The sequence below is a fragment of the Pseudorca crassidens genome, chromosome 14 (assembly GCF_039906515.1).
Source record: "Pseudorca crassidens isolate mPseCra1 chromosome 14, mPseCra1.hap1, whole genome shotgun sequence".
NCBI classification, from domain to species: Eukaryota; Metazoa; Chordata; class Mammalia; order Artiodactyla; family Delphinidae; genus Pseudorca; species Pseudorca crassidens.
Window position 1 is genome coordinate 11870773 of NC_090309.1, and position 23382 is coordinate 11894154.

The 23382-nt window shown below is 44.5% G+C and overlaps 1 protein-coding gene across 2 annotated transcripts in view; it reads left to right on the forward strand.

Annotated features, from left to right (window-relative positions):
• The first annotated feature begins 2329 nt into the window (after positions 1–2329).
• Positions 2330–23382, forward strand: part of TMEM87B (transmembrane protein 87B) — a 51772-nt gene continuing 30719 nt past the window's right edge. The window contains exons 1-10 of one of the 2 annotated variants that reach the window (XM_067704381.1): positions 2332–2617; positions 5479–5539; positions 9023–9114; positions 10924–11058; positions 12026–12079; positions 13721–13811; positions 15645–15706; positions 15946–16129; positions 19020–19119; positions 23048–23141. In XM_067704381.1, coding sequence (XP_067560482.1) covers positions 2459–2617; positions 5479–5539; positions 9023–9114; positions 10924–11058; positions 12026–12079; positions 13721–13811; positions 15645–15706; positions 15946–16129; positions 19020–19119; positions 23048–23141 — 1032 coding nt within the window. In that variant the 5' untranslated portion in view covers positions 2332–2458. Of the gene's footprint in view, positions 2618–5478; positions 5540–9022; positions 9115–10923; positions 11059–12025; positions 12080–13720; positions 13812–15644; positions 15707–15945; positions 16130–19019; positions 19120–23047; positions 23142–23382 lie in introns of both variants that reach the window. The other variant, XM_067704382.1, reaches the window with a different exon arrangement.

The following is a 23382-nucleotide window of genomic DNA, read 5'->3' on the forward strand; positions in this document are numbered from 1 at the left end:
CAAAAGTGCTTCTCCCTCAGTTCACACCCAGGGCTGCATGGAAGATCCTATTTATGACCAGCTGATAGAGAGGTTAAAAGCCTGAGCTTGGTACATAGGTGGATCGGCTCCATAGGTAGGGGCAAGTTGAAAAAGGATAGCAGCTGCACTCTAGTCTTGCTCAGCGGCGGCCTTGAAAGACAAAGGTGAGGAAGAAATCCTTCCAGTGTCCCCAGGGTGGGGCACAGGGACAGAGCTTCAGGCAATGCATCTGTTTATTCACTTTTTGTGGAAAGGGAAGTTGTCTGAAGTTTAAACATACATGGATTTATGGGCAGTGGTTAATGGCTTAGCCAGCTGGTCAGGAATCTGGGAGGAGAAAGATCAGAAGATTTGGGACAAGGATATCTGGGATAGAGGGATGTGAGTGGATCAACGGAAAAAGACACAAAGTGTCCTTTGTAAATAATATTGTACCAACAGGAGCACCTACAGTGGAAGAGGCATTAAATGGAGATGTGATGGTAGCCACCACCATTGCATCTTTTAAAGGCAGCACTAATTTCTGCCATTCCCCCCAGGAGACAATATGGTTTGGCCAGCAGGGCAGATTCAGAGGATTCTACCTGGACTTCCCCATTAAGACAGCTCTTATTCTAGACACCGAGGACCAGTGTAAGGTCATTTCAGCTACTCATTATGTATATTCCAATTATACAATCTGGAAACCAGGATAATTACCACCACGTGGGTCTGTGGACCCAGTGGATCCAACTATGGGCCCAGATTCTATTTATTACCTGGCCCCTTATGCCTCTCATTCTAATAGGGAGCCAATACCAACTCAGACTGTGTGTCCAACACTCCTTGAATTGTTTGGGTATTGCTCTTTCCCCAATGTACAGTTACCTAAATAAATTACCCCTTTGTGAAGCCAAGTAGTCCTGGATCTCCTAACTTTTCTCCTCTTCCAGATGGTCCACACCTCATTTGTTCCAGCCAGATACCTTGGTTCCAGCCTCAACTCCTCTCCTTCCTAAGCTCCAATATCTAATCAATCACCAAGGTCTTTTAATTTAAAATCTCCATCTCCCACATTTCTGGAATCCATCCAAATCTCTATTCTAATGGAAGCTTCTGTGGTTGAGGCCACCATCTCTGAATGACTGTAATTTATTCTTAACTGGTCATACAAAGTATTGAAATATTCTTAACTGATCATCTCATTGCCCTCCTTAACACAGTTTTCATATGACTGAGATTAACCAAAAGAATCTGGTCACTTCATCCGCCTTGCTTAAAAACCATCATTGCCCCTCTGATGTCTTAGACTAAAGTGTTTAGGAGGACCTGGATGTTCTGCTACTGTTTAAATATTCGCAGTCTTGCCACTGTCCATCTCACACCAATAACCAGTCATCTGGTAGGTCTTTCTGTTCCTCCAGGCCTTGGCGTAGTCTATTATTTCCACCCACATAGAAATGATCACAACTGCTTGCTGGGAAAGGCACGTATGGAATGCACGTGCAGTCTTTATTACACATTAGGCTCTCAGTAATTAGTCTAAATAAGTGACTGAGATGACTGATAAGGCCAGATCCTCTTGACTATAAATCGATCCTATTTTACGTTAATGACAATGTTAAACTAGGACTGTATTCTCCCTCTGGACATTATTTACATTTAATAATAAGCTACTGTAGTTCTCTTTGACAGCAAGACATTTACTCAGGTTTCACAGTCAAAAATGCCTGGCGAAGTACACAGTTAAGACAGACCCAAGCTCTGCCCCTCTGAGCTTTAAGTAACCAGGCAACTTTGTTCTAAAAATCTTTAACCATCCTACCGACATTATACTCACAATACTACGCCTTGGGTTCAACGGACCGGACCTCAAAGCACTTTCCAGGCACTTACCGTGAATTTAGAGAACAATTTATTTCCCCTGAGATGAGGGGGTTGGGGGACAAATGCAGAGGATTCAAGAAACTGAAATACACAGAGAAAAACCTTAGCTAGTAGCTCCATCCTATATTTCCCACTAAGCATTCGAACAGAGCCATGCGAATTCTGGGACCTCAGCTTCCCGCCTCGGGCTGAAGCCGCTTCCAGCGTGGACCTGATTTAGAGCCCCGCCTCCCCTCCGGCCCCGCCTCCTCCCCCCGGCCTGACTCTGAGCCCCGGCCTGACTCTGAGCCCCGCCCATCTCCTACACGCCCTCCCGGCCCCGCCTCCTCTCCCGGCTCCCCAGCCCTGCCTGGCCCCGCCTTTATGCTCGGACCCCTCCCTCTAGCCCGCCCCCTTTCCTTTCCACTCTCTGGCCCCACCTCTAGCTCCACGCCCCGGCCGGCCCTGAGCCCCGCCCCCATGCCCCAGCCACACTTCCCGGACCCGAACCCGCCCGGGGCGGAGCTGCACCTGGTGCGGGCCTGGGGCGTGGCGGGCGCCACGGAGCGCCAGGTGCGGCTTCCGCGTCAAGATGGCCGCCACCAGCTGGGCCGGGGTCTGGTTCTCATCCTGCGGCCGCCTTCCCGCCAGGCGCCCGCTGCTGCGAGTTGCCCTCTGCCTCCTGTGCTGGGGCCCGGCGGCTGTGGGCGCCGTCCCCGAGCTCGGGCTCTGGGCAGCGACGATCAATGACGTAAGTGGAGTGTCGGGACCCAGGCGAGGTGCTGCCCGGGCCCGCAGGTCCTCCCCGGGCTCTCTGGGCTCCAGGAGCCGGTCTCGGTCTTGTTGATCTGGCCGGGCCTGCCCCGGGTGCCCTGATACTTTCTCTGGGCTCTTTGTTCGGCGCGGGGAGCGTCCCCTCCTCCGGCCCGACCTGGGCTGTGGGGAGGATCAGTCAAGCTTGTGTGCTGGGGGATTGCTATCCCTTCTGAACCCTGTTCATGAGGATCACCATTCCCGAAGTCCTGGCCCCTCGCTCTGCTCCGACCTGCTCTGGCTAGATCAGGTCCTCGTTTATTCAGACCTGAGCCCTGAACCCCTCGGCACTCCTAGCGGCATCTTTGGATTTGACCTCTCCTCGTGCCCGGGTGCAGCCACAGGGCTTCAGTTTCCGCATAAATTTAGAAGGAGCTTGTGCCTTTTTTTTTCTTTCTTTCTTTAAATGAGAAGGGAACATGCAATAGTCACCCCACCCCTCTTTCCCTCTTCTTGGGTTCCTGACATCACAGCTCCGGGAGCGTGTGTGGGCGGGGGGCGGGGGCAGGATGTGTAATTAAGGGATGTTTGCAAGGCTTGTCTGGAGGCATGAGTGCGTGGAAACGCTTCCTTTCCAGGGCAGGTCATTTGAGAACTTGACATCCAGTAGTTACATGAGATGATGTGGGAGGAATGCAGAGGTAGAATTTTGGAAAGAAATTAAGGGATGTTTGCAAGGCTTGTCTGGAGGCATGAGTGTGTGGAAACGCTTCCTTTCCAGGGCAGGCCATTTGAGAACTTGACATCCAGTAGACATGAGATGATGTGGGAGGAATGCAGAGGTAGAATTTTGGAAAGATTTGCTGAAGAGAGACAGGAAATCGAAGAGGCCTTATCTCCTGCTTTTCTAGATTCAGAGGTTTCATCCAGCTCCATTTGAGATGAGTATTTTCCACATGTATGGAAACGATGTCCCAATTCTAAAGGCAAAACTTATATTTTGATTTCCTCAACCGGAAAGAGAAAGTACCAGAGGCTACAGATTCTTCCTATAACGCAAAAGCTGCATAAAGGAAGGAGAGTACATATCTTTCTGAATCTTTTAAGACCCAGTGCAACCGTCTTTTCCAGGATTCTTCTGGGTTGGTGCCCTATTTTGTGCGCCAGTGATAGAGCCTGTGTATCTTCATCATTAAATTTCTCTGAACAGTAGAAAGCAAAACTCAGAGAACCACACTTACCGTTTGATGCTGCTTCTGTAGTGAGTAGGCAGTAGCATAAACTAAGTCCGAATAAGTTGGAAGTGAATCGGCTGCATACAGACTGCTTGACCATATCTGTAAAGATCTTTGCCAAGTATACTTTGGATGGTGAGATTCCAAAGGCCATGGGGAGAGAATGACTTTGCTTCCTGCGTGAGGAAGAAAAAATTACCTTTGGGTCCCACGTAATCTTTAGTCCTGTGTGATTCAGGACAGTAGCAATCCATAAAGCTCTTTGCAAAGAGTAGGCTGATTTTTTTTTTCCCCATTTCAAGTTGTCAAAACTTGTTCTTCAGAACAGGAAAGGACAGTGGAGTTTTCTTTCATTTGCTCTGCAAATCTATCAAGAAATGGTTCTTTTTAAAAAAATTTTTTAATAATATATTCATTTATTTGGTTGTGCTGGGTCTTAGTTGCAGCATGCGGGATCTTTAGTTGTGGCATGAGGGATCTAGTTCCCTGACGAGGTTTCTGGTTTAGGGCAAGTGAGTGTGGACTGTCTATTGGACATCCAGTGGACATGACCTTTAGGTAATTGGGTGTGTGGATGTGCAGCTCAGAGGAGGGGTCTGGGCCCGGGGTTTTATTGATGTTGAAACTGTTGAGGAGGGAGAAGAGGTTATTAAGAAAGAGCTGCTTGTCCTGTCAGTGTTTTTCTTTAATTCCTAACCACATGTTCGTTTATCGTGATCCCTTCTCACAGGATTTTTTTTCTTGGTGAGGGCAGACATTAAATAACTAGTGTAAGATTTCATTTTGGTTGTGGTACGGGTTGTGAGGAATGGGTCTTACAGACCATGGAAGGGAGGGCCTGGCCTGGTGTGGGCTCCAGGGGAAGACACCCTGAGGAAAGGGATATTTGAACTGGGCTTTCAGGGGTAAGAAGGAAATAACTAGGTAAAGAGAGCGACAGGGAGGGGATTTCAAGTCAGTTTCAAGTTGACTGCTAAGGTCCTGAGGGCAGGAAGGAGTATCATGTTTTTGAGGACCTGAGAGAAAGGTGCAAGAGAGGTGGGCGGGGCCCTGTGAGCGGCAGTGAGATTTGGTCTCTTATAAAGAGACAGCGGCAAACCATAACTTAGGGAGAGGGTCAGTTGTTTTATCAGAAGTGCATTTATGTTGATACCACGAGAGCAGCTGCAGATGCACAGACAGGTTCTCCGTCTGAACAGCAGTCATCGTACAGTGGCAGTCGCACTCACCCGCCGTGTGTTGCTGGCCCCAGGAGCCTTCTGGAGCCTCACATCCACTGCAGGGAGTAGATTACATGAGACAAAGTTCTAAGCCAGTGAGTGATGTGATCAGATTTATGTTTTTAATGCCTTTTTTTTTTTTTTTTTGGCCGAGCCACGGGGCATGTGGGATCTTAGTTCCCCGACCAGGGATTGAACCTGTGCTCCCTGCAGTGGAAGCACGGAGTCTTAACCACTGGACTGCCAGGGAAGTCCCAGATTTACATTTTCAAAGAATAATCACTCCAGGCATAGGAGTTAAAGGATTAGAACTATGTATTTTCCAGGATAAAACTATACTCTTAAACAGTAGAGAGAAATTTTTTTAACAAGAGCTTTCTGTATTTCTTTGTTTTTCATTATAGAAATCAGGACCTTTGATATTTAGGAAAACTATGTTTAACTCTACTGAGATCAAGTTTTCTGGTAAGTATAATAAACTAATATAACAGTAAAATAACAATAAATTATAAATGAGCAACATGTAGTATCAACTCATGCATTAATTTAACATAAACTAACATAACACATTGTAATATTATATATTTTAAACTAGGCAGATGTTTTTAAGTGATCCTAACATTTTAAGGGTTTCTTTTGTTCCAGTCGGGTCATAGTTATTTTCAAGAATGAATTTTTCTGATCCTGTCTCAGAAAATGTAATGTGAATCATTCTTTATCATTCTTTAAAAATTATAGTTAAAACCTAGTAAAGAAGTCTTCAGCAAAAAAGGATTTGACCTCCGAAATTTGACTCTGAATCCCTTTTAAAATTCAGTAAATTCTTTTTATGGTTATATGAAATGCCATGATTGTGATGAAACCTTTGTGTTTCTGAAAATTTTCTAAATATACACATGATCACAGTAGGAAATAAAAATTATTAGACACTAACAATTAGGATTTTAGAGCTTATGAAAGTGAAAATATTTGTTAGGGACTGTGTTGTCTGTGTAAATACTGGTGTGTCATGACTACCAAGTCATAGATCTTGAGGTCTGCAGTATTTTTAATGAGTTTACATTGGATCATATTTACTGTGCACTAACCCCTCTAGGTGTTTCCAGTAACTTGACTAGGTCAGTTGGTTGCCAGAGTTAAAGTTTGGGGTAAGGGGTAGTTTTTCTGTTGGGTAGAGCAAATTGGCTTCGTGGGACCCACAGCCGTGGCCCTTTTATCTCTCACACCGTGCTCTGAACATTTGTTGGAGAATTCTGCCGTGTGTGGTCTTTGCTGACGGAAGTAGGCCAGCCATCAGCTAGAAAGCAAAGGCGGTTCAAAGCAGCTTCGTGATATAGATCATCAGTGGTGATAAGAGCTTGGTAAGAGGAAATTGAAGCCCAAGGTGGGTGAGGAAAAAATTTTGGCCTCTCAATGCTTTAATAAATTCATGTCTCACTGTCTAGACAACATTTAAAACACTGGTGCAGACAAAAAAATTACATGGGGGAATAAAAAGTTATATGGACCACTGAAACACAGAATTTGAATTTTTTTTAAATCAATATGTAATGTCCGAGATCAGCCTAAAAGTAGACCACAATTTAGTATTAACATATCTAAAGAAAGAAAAATGAGCAGCAGAAGGGAGTTAGGAACAAAAACGTAAAAAAAAAAAATGAGGGTTTAGTCAGGTAAAAGCTGGCAGTGTCCCAGCACTGATGGGAGAGAGGTCTTTCTGTAACTATGACCGTAGCTCTAACACTGTGGCTGGCGGGGGTGGATGAAGTGCCCACCTGAGCCTCCTTGTTCTGCTGCCATGTTCACCAAGCAGCCTTCTCATCATCTACTTTATAGTTACTGTTTAAGTGAGTAATTGGGCATTAAGTTTTACATCCATGGTGTGAAAGATGAAACTGAGTCTCTGAGTTCTCACAGAGCCAAATTTTATTTTATTATTATTATTTTAAAAAAATATTTGTTAGGAATGACTTTTTTAATTAATTAATTTATTTATTTATGGCTGCATTGGGTCTTCGTTGCTGCGCACGGGCTCTCTCTAGTTGTGGCGAGCGAGGGCTACTCTTTGTCGCGGTGCGCGGGCTTCTCGTCATGGTGGCTTCTCTTGTTGCGGCGCATGGGCTCTAGGTGTGCGGGCTTCAGTAATTGTGGCGCATGGGCTCAGTAGTTGTGGCGTGCGGGCTCTAGAGCGCAGGCTCTGTAGTTGTGGCGCATGGGCTTAGTTGCTCCTCGGCATGTGGGATCTTCCCAGACCAGGGCTCGGAACTGTGTCCCCTGCATTGGCAGGCGGGTTCTTAACCACTGTGCTACCAGGGAAGTCCCAGAGCCAAATTTTAGTGCCTACAAAGTTAAGCATTGGTCCCTCGGGTATGTGTCCGTGCTGTTTGGTGGATCAGATGCCTTGCTTTCCCTAAGGAAAGCTAAGGTGACCCCTCTTAGCTACTCCATTCAAGATGCCGTCATGTGGAGCCACTGGTGAAGATCTCTCAGTGTAATTCACCATATTAACAGAATAAAAGAAATACATCATATAATCATCTCAATATATACAAAAAAGCATTTGAAAAAAATCAGCACCTATCCATGATGGAAACTCTCAGAAAACTAGAAATAGAAGGAAATGGCCTCAACCTGATAAAGGGCATCTATGATAAATCTATAACTTAACATTATACTGGCAATTCTCCCCAGATTGACCTATAAATTCAATTAATCCCAATCAAAATCCAGGCAGACTTATGTAGAAACTGGCTGGCTGTTTCTGAAACTTAGATGCAAATACAGAGGACCTAGAATAGCCAAAACAATTTTAAAAAAGAACAAAGTGGGAGGGCTTTTACTCTCTGATTTCAGAACTGAACATGAAGCTACTGTAATCCTAACACTGTGGAACTGCGATAGACACACAGAACAGTGCACATCGTTGTCAAATTGACTGACTCGTGTCACGATTATGAGTCAACTTTTCCCACTTTGTGTATCTAGTATTTTTGTTTGGCTAGTGGATATCGTGAATTTCACATTCTTGAGTACTAGAATGTTGTATTCCGTGAACAACTTTGTTCTGGCAGACAGTTACGTTTCTTTGGGGTCAGTTCGATCCTTTCCAATTTTGTTTTTAATTTCTTTTAGGAGGGATCAGGGGTAGCCTTTACTCTAGAACTAACTTAGCACCACTTCTAAGGTGTGACTCTTCTGCGTCTCTCCCAGACACGGGGTGTGTTTACTGAGGCCTTTCCTCTCTGGCTAGTTCCCATCCCCATGTGAACTCAGAATTTTTCAGCTTGTCCCTGTGCACGGGCAGGCTGTTATGCAGCCAGAGACCAAGGATCTGTATGCAGATTTCATTGACCCTTTCTCTGTGTAGTTCCCACCTCTTGGGTATTCTGCCCCAGAAACTCTACCAGCCTCAGCCTTGGTTAACCATAATAATTTAATTTAAGGAATTTATCTGTCTCATTTTGCAGTGACTTTTTGGAGAAATTAGGTAATACTTTACTCATGGTTTCCTTAAAGTTGTCTATTTTATTTATTTTTTTTTTAAAGGAACATTTATTTATTTATTTTTGGCTGCGTTGGGCCTTCGTTTCTGCACGCGGGCTTTCTCTAGTTGTGGTGAGCAGGGGCTACTCTTTGTTGCGGTGTGCTGCCTTCTCATTGCGGTGGCTTCCCTTGTTGTGGAGCACAGGCTCTAGGCGCGCGGGCTTCAGTAGTTGTGGCACATGGGCTCAGTAGTTGTGGTGCATGGGCTTAGTTGCTCCACGGCATTTGGGATCTTCCCGGACCAGGACTCGAACCCATGTCCCCTGCCTTGGCAGTCAGATTCTTAACCACTGCGCCACAGGGAAGTCCAAAGTAGTCTATTTTAAATTGCATTCTTGAAACCTTAAGTTTATGTTAAAGTATATATATTATTGTTGTAAAATGAGACTTCCTTTCTCTAAACAGTTAAGTCATTCAGCTGCCCTGGGCCTGTGAAGTTTACCATAGTGTGGCTTTTGGAACATCATCCCTGTCACAATCAATATTCTGAGCTGGAAGTAAGTAAAACACAAATTTTAAATGTGTCTAAAGCTATGAAGGAAAAGTTAAGAGTTTTAAGATTTATTAGCTTATCAAGTGAGGAGGCCAGGAATAGAGAAGTACCACAGATTTTGGGACTTAGGCAATAAACGCCTTAATTATATCAAAGTATATGCTTTCTGAGACTACAGATCTTTTAGTTTCCTTGTATCTTATGAAAAATGTTAGTAAATATTTAAATCAGAGTTGTGGAAACCATTGATAAGGGGACTGTGGGTCACGCACAAATGAAAACCAACTCAATTTAAAGAAGAAATGTAAAAGTTTCACTTCGTTCAAAAAATTAGTAATAGGGAACCTGGAACTTCAGTGAGTGTGAGTAGATTTAGTGAGTATAAGTAGACCTCAGAAAGAGGAGAGGAGGGAAAAGGAGGGGGAGAGTGTGAGAGGAGGAAAAAGAGACCGGGTTAGGTCAGTGTGTATTTCCTATGAACAAAGATATTCCCTTAGATTACACAGTACAGAGATCAGATTTACGAAATTTAACAGCGATACAATGCTAATTGATATAATAGCTAATAAACCATATTCAAACTTTGCCAGTGTCCCAACAACATCCTTTTTAGCAGCTTTTTTCTTTTCTTTTCTTTTCTTTTCTTTTTCTGGTACAGGATCCAATCCAGGATCACCTTGTATTTCTGCAGGGTTTTTTTTTGGGGGGGGGTGGAGGTGTTGAGGGTGGTTCATGACATGACATTGATATATTTGAGGTGTACAAGCCATTTATTTTTACAAAATGTCCCTCAATTTGAATATTTCTCACGTTTCCTCGTGATTAAATTCAGGTTATATTTTTGGCAGGCATACCAGAAAGTATACTGTTTTGTCCCATTTTTGGTGATATTAACTTTGATCAGTTAAGGAAGTTTCTGCCAGGTTTCTCCACTGTAAAGCTACTACTTTTCTCCTTGTTGTTAACACTAATTTGTGAAGAAACACTTTTGTATTTATGTGTAAATATCCTGTTTCTTCATCGGTCCTTGTTTTAACATTCTTTGATTCTTGCCTGAATCAAGGCACAGTTACCACTGTGATGATTGCTAAACAATGATTTTCTAATTCCATGTTTTCTTCTACATTTATTAGCATTCGACTATGAGGTTGCACTCTTTTCCTCTCTCTTATCCGTCTGTCAGTCAATCAATTATCAATATGGACTCATTGATTTTAACTTTGTTGGGTGGGTTATAATCTATTACTGTTTTTATGTATTTTGCTCAAATTGTCTCATATTTGGCCAATGGAAGCCTCTTAACCTTTTCTTCATGCCTGGGAGTTGCCATTAGGAGCGCGGTTTTCCTCATCCATCTAGGAGCCTCATTGTTAGTTGATGTGTAAATGAGTGTTCCCCCTGCACTCAGTTGGGTTTGCCATCTTTGCTTTATGTTACTGAGTGTTTGGTTTATCTTTCCTTGTAATTAAATGCTGCTTTCTTTCTCTGTAAAATCTTTTATACCTGGAGTAAAATGGAAGTAGCCCCAGGACAAAGTATTTTGTATTTCTCTGTGAACCATTTCCTTGTAGTAACATCTTAATCACTTTTATTACTATAAGAGAATGATTATATTATGTATTACTGTATCTGAGCACATCAGAATGGCTAAAATGTTATGATTACCTCAATCGTACTGAAAATTATATTCAAAACTTTCTTTTTGGTATTTTGTTCTATTGCGTGTTTCAAGTGTTCCAAGCTGAATAACTTTTTGGTATTATTTAGATATTAAGTGGAAATAAATTATGACGTAGAATCTTACTTTGCATAGGAGCTGTCACAAAAACATGAACTTAGTGTCAGTGAAGACTTTTGTGGTCATTATTTCAACAGCAGCGAATGTTGGACAACAAAAAATGAAAACTTAGATTGCAACCGTAATTCTCAGGCGTTTCCCTTATTGAATGTGAGTACCTGTCTTGCGATGTTGAAATAGAATTTACGTCTCTCCCAGTGAATGCAAGTACCAACTTCTGTTTTATCAGTGTTTTGATAAAGGAAGGTGCTTAAGTTGTCAGTTATTAGGTTTAGTTCTTTTGTGTGTGTGGCAGTGCATAATAAGTGGAACCACTGTTCCATTTCTTTGTGCCTTTTGCAGCGTCATCCTTGGAAGAGGATCCTTTTATCATCCTTTCATGATTTGCTGTCATTCCATCCCTCATCTCTCTTCTGCCCACCCCAGTCAGGGCTTTGCCCCCATCATCCCATCAGAACAGCTCTAGTCAAGGTCACCAGTGACCTCCATGTCATTAGATCCCTAGGTCTATTACTCCTACTGAAGGTCTTTCAGTGTACTTGACTCACCAGCATTTAACACACTTGAACACTCTCCTTTGTGCACTTTCTCCTCCTAGCCTAGAAGACTAGATTCTAAAATGTTAACAGTGGTCATCTCTGGGTGGTGAGGCCGTGGGTCATTTTAAGTGATTTTTTTGTCCTGTAAATTCTGAAATGAAAATGTCTTTAATAAAAACGTTAAAGGGTTGTTTTAAAAATTTGTGTCAAGGTATAATAAATATACGTAAGTTTACAGCAAAGCTTGCGTATCAGCAGCGTGGGGCTTGATGAATTTTCACAACCTGAACCCACCCGTGTGAATCCCGATCAAGATCAGGGCCTTTGAGCACCTCGAGCTCCCTTTGAGTTCCTACTACGCTCCCTGCCAACGGTAACCACTGCCCTGATTAAGGAAGTAATTTTTCAAAAGTAGGATTTTGTTCCGCGTGTTTGGGATACAGTGAGGTTTGTTCTCTGGTGTTCAGCTTTAATCTTTACTTTTTTCATAACACATTTTTTTTCTTAATTGTTGAAACTATTTTTCCTTATGGAAATGCAACAATATAAAATGAAATTCTTTTATTTTATTTTTCCAGAATAAAGAACTAAGAACAAATACCGGAAGTGTTACAAACCAGGAAGGGTCAGCGGTAAGTCATTTTATTTGCCTTTAAATCAAATACATACAAGTTAGAGTAAGACTGAGCAGAATCTGCTGATGGACAGATACTCAGAGAGTGATCTAAAGTAGGGTTAGTAGAGTTAGGAAAGAAAAAAGAAGCATTATTTTTTTTTTTTATTTTTTTATTTTTTTTTGCGGTACGCAGGCCTCTCACTGCTGTGGCCTCTCCCGCTGCGGAGCACAGGCTCCGGACGCGCAGGCTCAGCAGCCATGGCTCACGGGCCCAGCCGCTCCGCGGCATGTGGGATCCTCCCGGACCGGGGCACGAACCCGCGTCCCCTGCATCGGCAGGCGGACTCTCAACCACTGCGCCACCAGGGAAGCCCAAGAAGCATTATTTAAAACAGTATATTTCCTTACATATGTCTGTGTGAATTTTGTACATACCTGGTTCTGTCTTTGTTTAAAAATCTCTTTAAAGGTGTGATTTAACAGTAACTTCTATGTAGTCTTTCTTTATTTTAAAAAATAAAATTCCGCTGCCAAATACCTGAGGCAGCACAGCAGTGGGCGGAGCTGTATCGTCATTAAGGAAGTAAAGAAATAGATAGAAACCATGATGCAGCACGAGGGGGAGGGGAAATTTGGAATTTGGGGAAATTACTCAAAGTCAGAAGACTAAGAGGTTGAGAGGATTACAAGGAGTTGAGTGTAGGGACTGAAAGTGGATTTAGAAGAGCTTGATGTTTGCCTTTAGACTGGGACCCTTCTGCTTTCATACTGTTTTCTCCAACCATCTTACAGAGTAGTCTGATAGTGGAAGGGCATTCACTCTACAGTGGCTGGACCAACTCTTTGCTTTGCACAAACTGTCACAGGTGGAGGAGTAGGAAATGAGAGGGAAGGATAGGAAATACTCAGGAAGGAGGAGTGTGAAAAGTTTGGTCCAGCTACATGAGGGCACTGCAGGGTTCACAGGCAGTCCAAGTGGGCAGTTTCAGGCCTCAGTGGGACTGCTAGCAACAGAGTGCCTTAAGGAATTTAGCCTGTACACCGAATCTGAGTCATTTCCAGCAATGTTATCTGACATCTTTCTCCCCCAGTTCAATTTTAAAAAACACACATTTAAAAACTGAATGCTTGGGACTTCCCTGGTGGTCCAGTGGTTAAAGACTCCGTGCTTCCAATGCAGGCGGTGCGGGTTCAATCCCTGGTCAGGAAACTAAGATTCCACATGCCACAGGGCGTGGCCAAAAAGTATAAATAAATAAATAAATAAATAAATGCTTGATTATACTAGGATATTAGAAAAACTATTTCAAAGGTAGTATTAAATAAAACATAGAATGGTAACATTGGGGGGAAAACCTGTAGAACTATATAAAAAGTAGAAAACATTGGCAAGTGGAAAAGGCTTTTTTCCTCCTCCATGCCTTTGGGCCTGGGAGGATGGTGGTAAAAAAAAAAAAACAAATGGAGGAAATCCTTCCACTACCCACTGTCCTTCCACAGCCCACCATTCCTTTTATCTGTGTTTTTTTTTTTTTTTTAAAGTAACCCAATTCAATTCTTAAAAGTTGTTTTAAAATGTGGTGGACAATCGTTTAGCTATATCTTATATAGCAATTAAAAAAAATAACATGAAGGATTTTTTTTTTTTCTGTTTCAGGATGTTGTAGCCAAAACACAGAGAGATGGGTTTCATATCTTTATTGTTTCTATTAAAACAGAAAAAACAGATGCAAGCTGGAATTTGAATGGTATAGTTAAACAGTATGCATGTTTTATTGTCTGCTTTTACTGTATTCTGTATTTTTGTCATTAACCCAAATCTACATTCTCTGTTAAAACACATTATTCAAAAATGATTTTCTGTTAATCACAAAAATGAATAATCTGTTTATTTGGGGTACTTAGAACTTTATGCTTATCTTAACTCTAATATATTTTTTTTAAATGAAATGGAAATTTTAAATTAATTTAAGATAAACTTTGGGAGTTCCCTGGTGGTCCAGTGGTTGGGACTCTGTGCTTTGGGTGCCGAGGGCCAGGGTTCAATCCCTGGTCGGGTAACTAGGATCCCACAAGCCGCACAGCGTGGCCAAGAAAAAATAAATAAAAGGGTGAATTAAAAAAAGAAGATTAATTTAAAAAGTTTTAAACTTGATAGAGGGATACAAAATTCTCCATCCTTCCAGATTAAAAAAAAATTTTTTTAACATGTAGAAATGGGTAGGTGACACCTTAATCATACTTGAAGTGGATTATATTCTGTTACTTGAAAATGGCCATCATCAGGGGTTCAAAATTTTTGTTCTTTAAAAAGTTTAAGAAAAAAGAATCTGTTTGTAGCCTAGGAGTACAAGTAGCATGTCTGGCAACTGTGGCTTCTGCAGTCTGTGAGCTCCCCTGCCTGCCCATAAGGTAGATGCTCTCTGCCTCGTGAAACCGTAGCTCCTGGTGCCCAGTGTGAGAGCGGGCTCACACTAAGCGGTTTTCAAGGGAGCGAATGCTTCCATGGGTCCTGGAATTGCTTTAGCGGTCATTTTCTGTACTGGGTATCTGCTGGGCTGACAGCAGCCAAGCAGCATGTGATGATCCTGGGGATTTGCAAACTGCTCTGATTCACCCTCTGGGACACAGAAGTGAAACCAGGCTCTGTCTCTGGGGGGCACCCAGTCCAGAGAGGAGGGAGAAAGCAGTGAGGTGAGTCAGGCATGGCCGCAAAGGAGGCCCAGAGCTGGTCTTCCCCGGGGAAGCTGGTGGGGGGGCTGCTCCGGAGAGTGTGAAGCAGGCCTTCCTCCCGGAGGTACTGTAATGGGCCCAGACCATGCCACACAGGGAGCAGGGGCCTTGCTGCCATCCTGCTCCCCAGCCTGTGCGCCCTGCCTTCCCAGGTGTGGCGTCTTTTCCTCTGACACCAGCAGGCAGCTTTAAGCTTCTGCTGGTTAGTAACTGGCGCAGTTGCTAAGCCTTGCAAGTCTTGCACTGTATTCGGCACTCTGTTTGTTATTGCTCTCAGACAACAACCCAAACTAGATTCTGGAGTTCAGTAAATTTAAAAAAAAATTTTTTTTAATTAATCAGTTAATTAATTTGGCTGTGCTGGGTTGCCGCGTGCGGGATCTTCGTTGCACCGTGCGGGATCTTTAGTTGCAGCGTGTGGGATCTTACTTGCAGCATGCAGGATCTAGTTCCCTGACCAGGGATGGAACCCATGGCCCCTGCATTGGGGGCTCGGAGTCATAACTGCTGGACCACCAGGGAAGTCCCTGGAGTTCAGAATTTATCCAAGTTACATTAAGAAAGACAAAGTCCTCAGCTAGGTCAGGGACTCAGCCAGGGCCAATCTCAGACCAGGACTACTTTGCTGTCTGCATAAGATCTGACTTGGCCCACACTTTACAAGAGCATGTATACAAATACGTAAAGATATCTTCATACGGTTACATAATCAAAGGTTAAAATTCAGCATGCGTTAACTTGGTTTGTATTCTTGGAGTCTTAAAATGAGCTTACATTGAAAAACTTAAGGAAAACTGGTTGTTAATTTTAATGCCTTAATTTCTTTATCCCCACCCTGCCTTCACCAGTTTCTCTTTCTATGATGGGGCCTCATGGATATATCTCTGCATCAGATTGGCCTCTGATGATTGTGAGTATCTCTCATCATTTCTTCCTTTTTTTAAAAATGAGTTTTGTATCCTAATTGGAACATTTAAACATTTTAAGAGCTCAATGGTGGTAATTCCTTAGTAGCTAACACTTTGACATACCCTCTATTTCTGGTTCCATGGTGACTGGAAAATAAAGGATTGCAAACTTGAATGTAGAAATGTCAATTTTCAAATGACCAGAAGGCTTAACTGACTAAAATTGCTTCTCCTCCCACAGTTCTACATGGTGATGTGTATCATTTATATCTTATATGGCATACTCTGGCTGATGTGGTCTGCCTGCTATTGGAAAGATATACTAAGAATCCAGTTCTGGATTGCAGCTGTTATTTTCCTGGGAATGCTTGAAAAAGCAGTTTTTTATGCTGAATACCAAAACATCAACAGCACTGGGTTATCAAGTAAGTGGTGACTGTGTCCATGAATATGGTGTGACCCAAGAGTCGCCCAGCATTTGTGAGCAGAGCTGTGGGGACCCCCCGCCCCACCTTCATACAGTGGTTTGGGAACAACCATATAGGTGAAGAGGAGGGAAGCCAAGAAGAGAATATCAGAGTAGGGCTCTGATCCAGGCTAGCATGTGTGTGGTCTTCATTTTCTGTTTTCTTCTTGCTGGCTTTCCCTTACTTCCCTCCTGGGGAAAAGAAAATTCCTGTTCCCTAAGGTTCAGCTACCCGTGACTAGCTTTAAACAACACGAAATTCTGGACTGGGGACATCGGGGGCTGCCAATCCTTTTAACGTATTTCTCTGTATTTTTCCCCATCCTCTGTCTTCTCCTTTCCCCTCCAAAGAAGAAAAGAACATTTGGCCACAGGGAGTAAAATTAGTAGTGCCAGGATGCATGGTGACTGCACCCTCTTTGCAAAGAACTTCATGTGACCGTGGGAGATACCATCCCAGCTTACACAGTGGAATGTGGCAAGCAGGCAGGGCATATAGTGGGGCATCCTCAGATGGGTGCCCCAGACTTCTAGAAGATAGAGTTCAAAAGGGCCAGAGAAGTAAAGGTACAATTAATTCCATCACTGAACCTTCAAAAGGGAGATAGCTCAGAAGGATAGAAAGCCCTCAGGAATGTGCTTCTGAGTGGTCAGTTACAAATGATCGTGGTACAGGTTTTCAAAGGGTGTAATTGTGTCTGCTCTTTATTTTAAAACACTCCGGGAAAAAAAGAGGGTGAGTTGGAAAATAGATGAGACAAATTTAGCATAATGTTGATAATTATGGAAGCTGAGTGATGGGTACGTGGGAGTTCATTATATCGCTTTCTCTGTGTCGAAGAATGTTTGTAATTTCCCAAAAGGAAAAGTTTAAAAAGACATGTACAAGACAATAAAGAAAAGACAAACATCCAGGGAGACATGTTAGAGGTATTATTACCCTATAAGAAGTTTTAGGGATGTGCGTGCATGTGTATGTGTGTGTGCCTGCCCTAAACCAGATAAGGAAGGAAGGATAGAGCTGCTGCATATGACTGGGGGTTAAAGCATTCTTGAATGTCAGAGAAGGCGGGTCAGCTCCTTTGCTGCCAGTGGTGGGGGTCCCTGTCTAGAAGAGGGTGGCGTGAACTTGGGTGAAGGGCAGCAAAAGCCTGAGATCCATGGAGAGAAGGAAAGACCATCTATCTTCCTCAGGGCCTTCAAGCCCTCTGAGATGACACCAGAAGGCCCTTGGAAGAGAAACCCCAGACTGCTGTCCTTGTCTTTGAGGAGTCCTGTGGAAAGGAGAGGCGCCAGACGGGGCCTGGGCTGATGTTGTTTCTGATTTTCCCAAGCGTAAATTCTGTAACCCAGGCTGTCTTGCTTAGCATTGGTCCTGGAAGGATAGACTTCAGAAAAATCAAGCAATGATGATTTAGTGATTGTTAGGACCCAGCAAGGATACATTAAGAATAGGTCGTGTCAATTGACTTCTTTGTTTTGTGCTTCTAGATTGGCAGTTAGGCAAATGTAATAAATTTAGTATATCTGCACTTCTTCAAGGTACTGGGCAAGGTCTCTTGTGGTTTCTTCTAGAGAAGGCAGAGAAACATGAACTGAAAACAAGAATATTAGGTGGATTCACAACTCGTTTCTGAATGGCTCTCCTCTCCATCTTTACCGCCAGCACTCTCATCATCTCTTGGCTAAATTCTGCAATAGACTCCTGAGCGTTTTCCTCACCTACAGTCTATTCCTCTCCAAGCCATTAAGTAGAGCAATCTTGATAAAATAAAGCTGTCTACTTTATTCCAAGGGTCAGCAAGCTTTTCCTGCAAAGTCTACACAGTAAATATTTTTGGCTTTGCGAGCCATGTAGTCTGTGTTGCAACTTCTCAACTACTGCCATTGGAGCATGAAAGCTACCACAGACAACAAATGGGCATGGCCGTGTTCCAATAAAACTTTATTTACAAAACAGATGTAGGGCCAGATTTGGCCTATGGGCTGTAGTTGACTAGTTCCTTTTTCACTCCCTTGTTTACTATCATTGACTTCCCACTGCCCTCAGCAACAGGCCCTGACTCATGGCCTAGCCTAAAACTGAGGTGTTTGGGCCCTGCCTCTGCCCCAGCCTCTTTTCTTGACCTCCCTCGTTACACGCTCTGCTGCAGACATGCCGAACTTTCACTTCTTGCAGCATATTTTGCTTTGTCTCTTTTTCTCTCCATGCCCTTGCATGTGCCATTTCCTTTGCTTTCCCCTTTCCCTCCTCCAAACGGTTAACTCCTACTCAGCCTTCAAACCCTGGTGTAGATGTCACTTCCTATGAGAAGCTTTTCCTGCCCCGTGTGGATTAGGTCGCTTTCATCACAATCCTGGGAGATACAGCGTGACCTCCAGCACTTGCTGAATTCTGTCCGTTTACTTGTCCCGACCAGAGTACAGGCTTCACGAGGGCAGGGAACGTGGTTTGTCTTTTACTGTGATAGCCACACGGTAGGAGCGTGAATGAGTAAATGATGAGGGCAACCTGGGGAAAAGAGAGCTCTTGAGGGCGTTATGGTTTTCAGATATTTACAGAACAGGAAAGGGCTACAATCCTTTGTAGCCTCAAGGGGAAGAATAAGAACAGAGGGGAGCTCGGGGAGACAGATTTCCAGTGGACGTGAGAGAGCTGTGCCCAGTAGAGCCGATCAGAATCCCCTTCATTGAGGTTTCAAACATCACTTGGATTAGATGACCTTTAAATTCAACGTGGCGAATTCGTCTGAGGTCAGGACGTAACTGTACACGGTACCCATTTAGACTCTTGGCGGCAGGCGTCCAGATGGACCCAGGGCGAATGATTTTCCTTCGTCCCCCCTCAGCCCAGAGTTTACTGATCTTTGCGGAGTTGATATCTGCAATTAAGAGGACGCTGGCTCGCCTCCTGGTGATCATTGTGAGCTTGGGATACGGCATTGTGAAGTAAGTACCGGGGCCCAGAAAAGACACCGTGTCCCCATCCTGTGATCCCATCCATCTCCGCTATGACCCCTGTGAAACCCGGCACCTCTCGGTGTCCTAACACAAATCCCAGAGGGAAATACCTGCAAGGACGTGTTTTTAAAAGATTTCCACGCACTGGCTGTTTTATTCTTTTCTCAAATAAAGATCCTGAAGTTGAATTCCAGTAACTTCATAGTTAGATGAATAATCAACTATAAGGATTATGGAAAACTCTAAATGATTCTCGAGGTTCAGACCATTTTCTGTTTCCTAGACAACATAGTTAGGGGTCATGTTTGTGTATGAGATATTGTGAGAGAGAGCGCTCTCATGAAACACCAGGGTCAGCAGAATTTCTGGCTGAAACCTGGCAGTCGCCTGAGGACCCGCTTTCGGGACCCTCTCAAGCAGATCTTTTCTCCCTCTTACCTTTGAGTCCCTGGGCATGAACATGGAAGAGCCTGTTGCCTAAGACCCTCTGATTCCCAGAAACTTAAGCCCTCACACTGGACCACAGCAGCATCTTCGGGTTGCAGGCCTTGTCAGCCGCCAGGTTTCCCCTCATCCCTCACCGCTCCGAGCACTTGCTTTATTGTCTTTCTCCTCAGCACTTCACTGTCAGGATTCCCTGTGATTTGAGTATCTGTGTGAGGATCCTTTAAGAAACCTGACCTCACCCCCTCACCTCTGCCGCTCTTACCTGTCACCTCCCCTCAACTACTGAGTGCCCTGGCCGTCTTCTAGACTTGATTATTATCTATTTATTATTGTGTATAGCTGCACCCTCTCCATGGTGGCACATTGAAGCAATCTACTCTTCAGCCTCCCCCGTTTCCTGTTTCCTTTCTCTAATGTGTCAGCTGTAGGCACTCTTGGTCCCTGCTGTGGCCTCCGGCCTACTGATCCCACCACCTTCCACGGGCCGGCAGGGCACTGATGACCCCTGCCACCCCTGAGGCCCTCCGCCTTCTCCTTTGTCAGCCTCCCTCGATAAATCCAGCTCTCCATCTGCACAGGCTCGGCCGGGGCTGCAGCGTCAGCCTGAGGAGAACACCCCGCCGCACTGCCTGGCTCAGTTCACTCCGTGACTCTGAACTTGAAGGGCGCCCTCAGTGCTGCTGGCACCTCTTGGTCTCCGTGCCATTCGTGTTCTGACTCTCCGCTCTGCGCAAGACCATTCACCCCTTCTGTCTCCTCGCACCTCCCTACCCTCATCCAGCGTAGCTGATCTTGGCTCTTCTCTCACCGAGGAATTAGAAGCCACCAGAAGGGACTTGCGGCTGTCAGGTCTGTGTCATCCTCCCCACCTCTGGACCACACGCAGCCTGTTCTGCTCCTGTACGGCGTGGACCATCCCTGTGTGCGGTTAAGCCCCGCCCTGCCCTGGTGCCCTGGGTCCTGTTACCTCCTCTGTCAAAGAAGCTGTCCCAGCAGTCTGTCCTGTTTTCTCTGATAGCGTCAATTTCCCCCTCCGGTGGGCCGTTCCCATCAGCACACTGTTATTTCTGTCATCTTCAGAAGCAGAGCCTCCCTTGAACCCGGATGGCCCTCTCCTCTGTTTCTCCTTCATTGCTTTTCCCCTGTGTGCAGCAGCGCTTTTCAGATGTGTTGTCTGTACTTGGCCGCTCCCACTTCCCTCGTTTTCTGTCCTTGTGAGGTTTGGCCCCATTCCTCCACTGAGACTGCGCCTGTCAAGGTCACCTTGACCTCTCCTTGCCGAATCGCAGGGCCCCGCTCAGCCCCCTGCAGGTGCCCGGTCGTGGAGGCTCCTTCACGGTCTCCTGTGCCGAGCCCCCTCGTCTTCCCGAGCTCCAGTGTTGGGGGGCCCTGGGCTCAGGCCCCAGACCTCTGCTTTAGTGACCGGCATCCCCGAGGCTTTCTCATCCAGTTCTGTGGCTCTGACTGATGAAAGTGTCCAGAATGAGCCCATCCCACCCCTCCACAGCCACCACCCTGATCCAGGCCACCATCTTCTCCTGCCGAGACTACACTCCAGTAGCCTCCAAACTGGTTTCCCCACTTCTGCCCTGGTCTCCTGTCAGTCTTTTCAAACACAGCAGCAGCCAGGATGATTCTCTTAAGATGTAACTCCAATTTCATTACTTTTCTGCTCATTTCACTCAGTGAAACCCAGATTCCATCTTGTGGCTTCTCCGATGGCTGACCTCGTCTCCTGCCACTCTCCCTCCAAACACTCTGCTCCCTCCTGCTGCTTTTCTTGCTCTCACTGTTCCTTAAACACAGCAGACACGTGTCTCACAGTGCAGGAGAGGCCTCTGCTTGTCAGCTTCCCCCCCGGATCCCAGGCATGGTTTGCTCCCTCACTTCCTTTAGTTCTCTGCCTCACCGTCACCCCCCAGGGAGGATGGCCCTTTGGGACCCTAACCAGTGCCCATCCTCCATCGCTCTAGTCCCTCATGCCTTTTGATGTGTTTCTTAGCATTTGTTGTCTCTTCCCCCGACTTGTGTGTGACTTCCCTGTATTGTGTCCTGCTGTATCCCAAGGCCCCAGTGCGCTGGGCGGCACACAGCGTGCACTCAGTAAGCGTGCACTAATGCACGCACGTGTGCTTCTGAGCTCCGGACTGGTGCAGTTACCAAGACTGTAGCGAGGAAACCTTCTTTTCGTTTGTTTTGCTTTCTTTTGTTTTTTGGCCTCAGTACAGTATATAGAACACAAAACCCTCTGGGTCCCAGTAGCAGCTCACAGTTGTAGTTATGAGCATCAGGTGCCAGGGTGCAGAGGGTGGTGGCTGAGAAAGGGATAGAAGATTGAGCTGGTGGGTGAGGGCTCAGCCCTTTTTGACTGAATCCCTTCACTGTCAACTTGTGTTCAACCCTTACAAAGCGGTAACAGTTCTGGCTGTTGCAGGGTTCCAGTAAGCTGGCTATAGTGAACCAGAATTTAGATTAACTAAATTAGATAAATTGTCTGAAATATGAGCTATGGGTATTAGTTCAGTTTTCATCGTAAGTATTTTTTTTTCAAAACCAGTTTTTTCTTCTAATTACTCTGAAAAGAGGGTTTTTGAGTTAAAACATATTCATAATAAATTCTGATTTGCAAGTGTCATGAAATTTCAGTTCTTCTTTTTTTTTTTTTTTTTGGCCACGCTGTGTGGCCTGAGGGACCTTAGTTCCCCGACCAGGGATTGAACTTGGGCCCACGGCAGTGAAAGCACCGCATCCTAACCATTGGACCACCAGGGAATTCTCGAAATTTCAGTTCTATTTTCAAATGACTAATCGCAAAAATCATCGTCTTTGCATGTTCTCAACTCATTTATACTTTCAAAGAATCAAAACTGTTATTTTAATTCTTTTCAATCCGAAGAATGAAAGCTGAAGTCTTTCCGGACTGTCGTTTGGGAATATTAAGAGGGGAAGGCAGTGGGATTCGATCTCCTGACATCCTGCTATTTCTCTGCCCAAGTCATAGAATCAGTGGATTATCGCTGACAAGACACATCTCAGAACACTTTACAATCTCTGTTAGTGAAAGAATTAAATGATTATTTCTGCCAGTGACACTTAGAAGTTGGCGCTCACTTCCTAGGTTTCATCACTCTTCTCGTCCATTCTGTAGACATAGTACCTGGGTTATGTTAATCATATTGCTTGGATTTCAGCAGCAAGATCCTCTGGCCTCAAAAATGTTGCTTCATAGGCATCAGTACAGCTTCAAGTCCTAGAGAAGGAGGCTAGATTTCCTTGAGCCTGTTTCTGCCTTCTTCCCAGGAAACAATGCTGTTTCCCAAAACAAAGTACCTCCGAGGTGGGAAGGGACTGACGTGATTGGATAGCGACGTTCCTGGTGTTGGAAATGGGGCCAGTTACTGTACTCAGATACATTTTACTTACCTTGCTTCTTCTTTCTCTTTTTTCGGTTTGCTTCTCCTTGTACCAGGCCTCGTCTAGGAACAGTCATGCACCGGGTCATCGGACTGGGGATCCTTTACTTTATCTTTGCAGCTGCTGAAGGCGTGATAAGAGTCATTGGGGTAAAAACTACATCATTCCACTTGCACTTTTTTTTGTCGTTGCTGTGAAATACGATTTTACTTCTATCTCCTGAGATGAATTTTTAAAGATAGGAAATTTGTGATAAAGGCCCAATTTGAGTTTATTTTCCCCCGTGTGGACTCTTTCCCTTTTCTAACACGTCCTGAAAGTATAAGGCTAAACAGAGCACTTTTTTAAATGATGTGGTTATGAACACACCACCTGACGTCATCCTAGGAA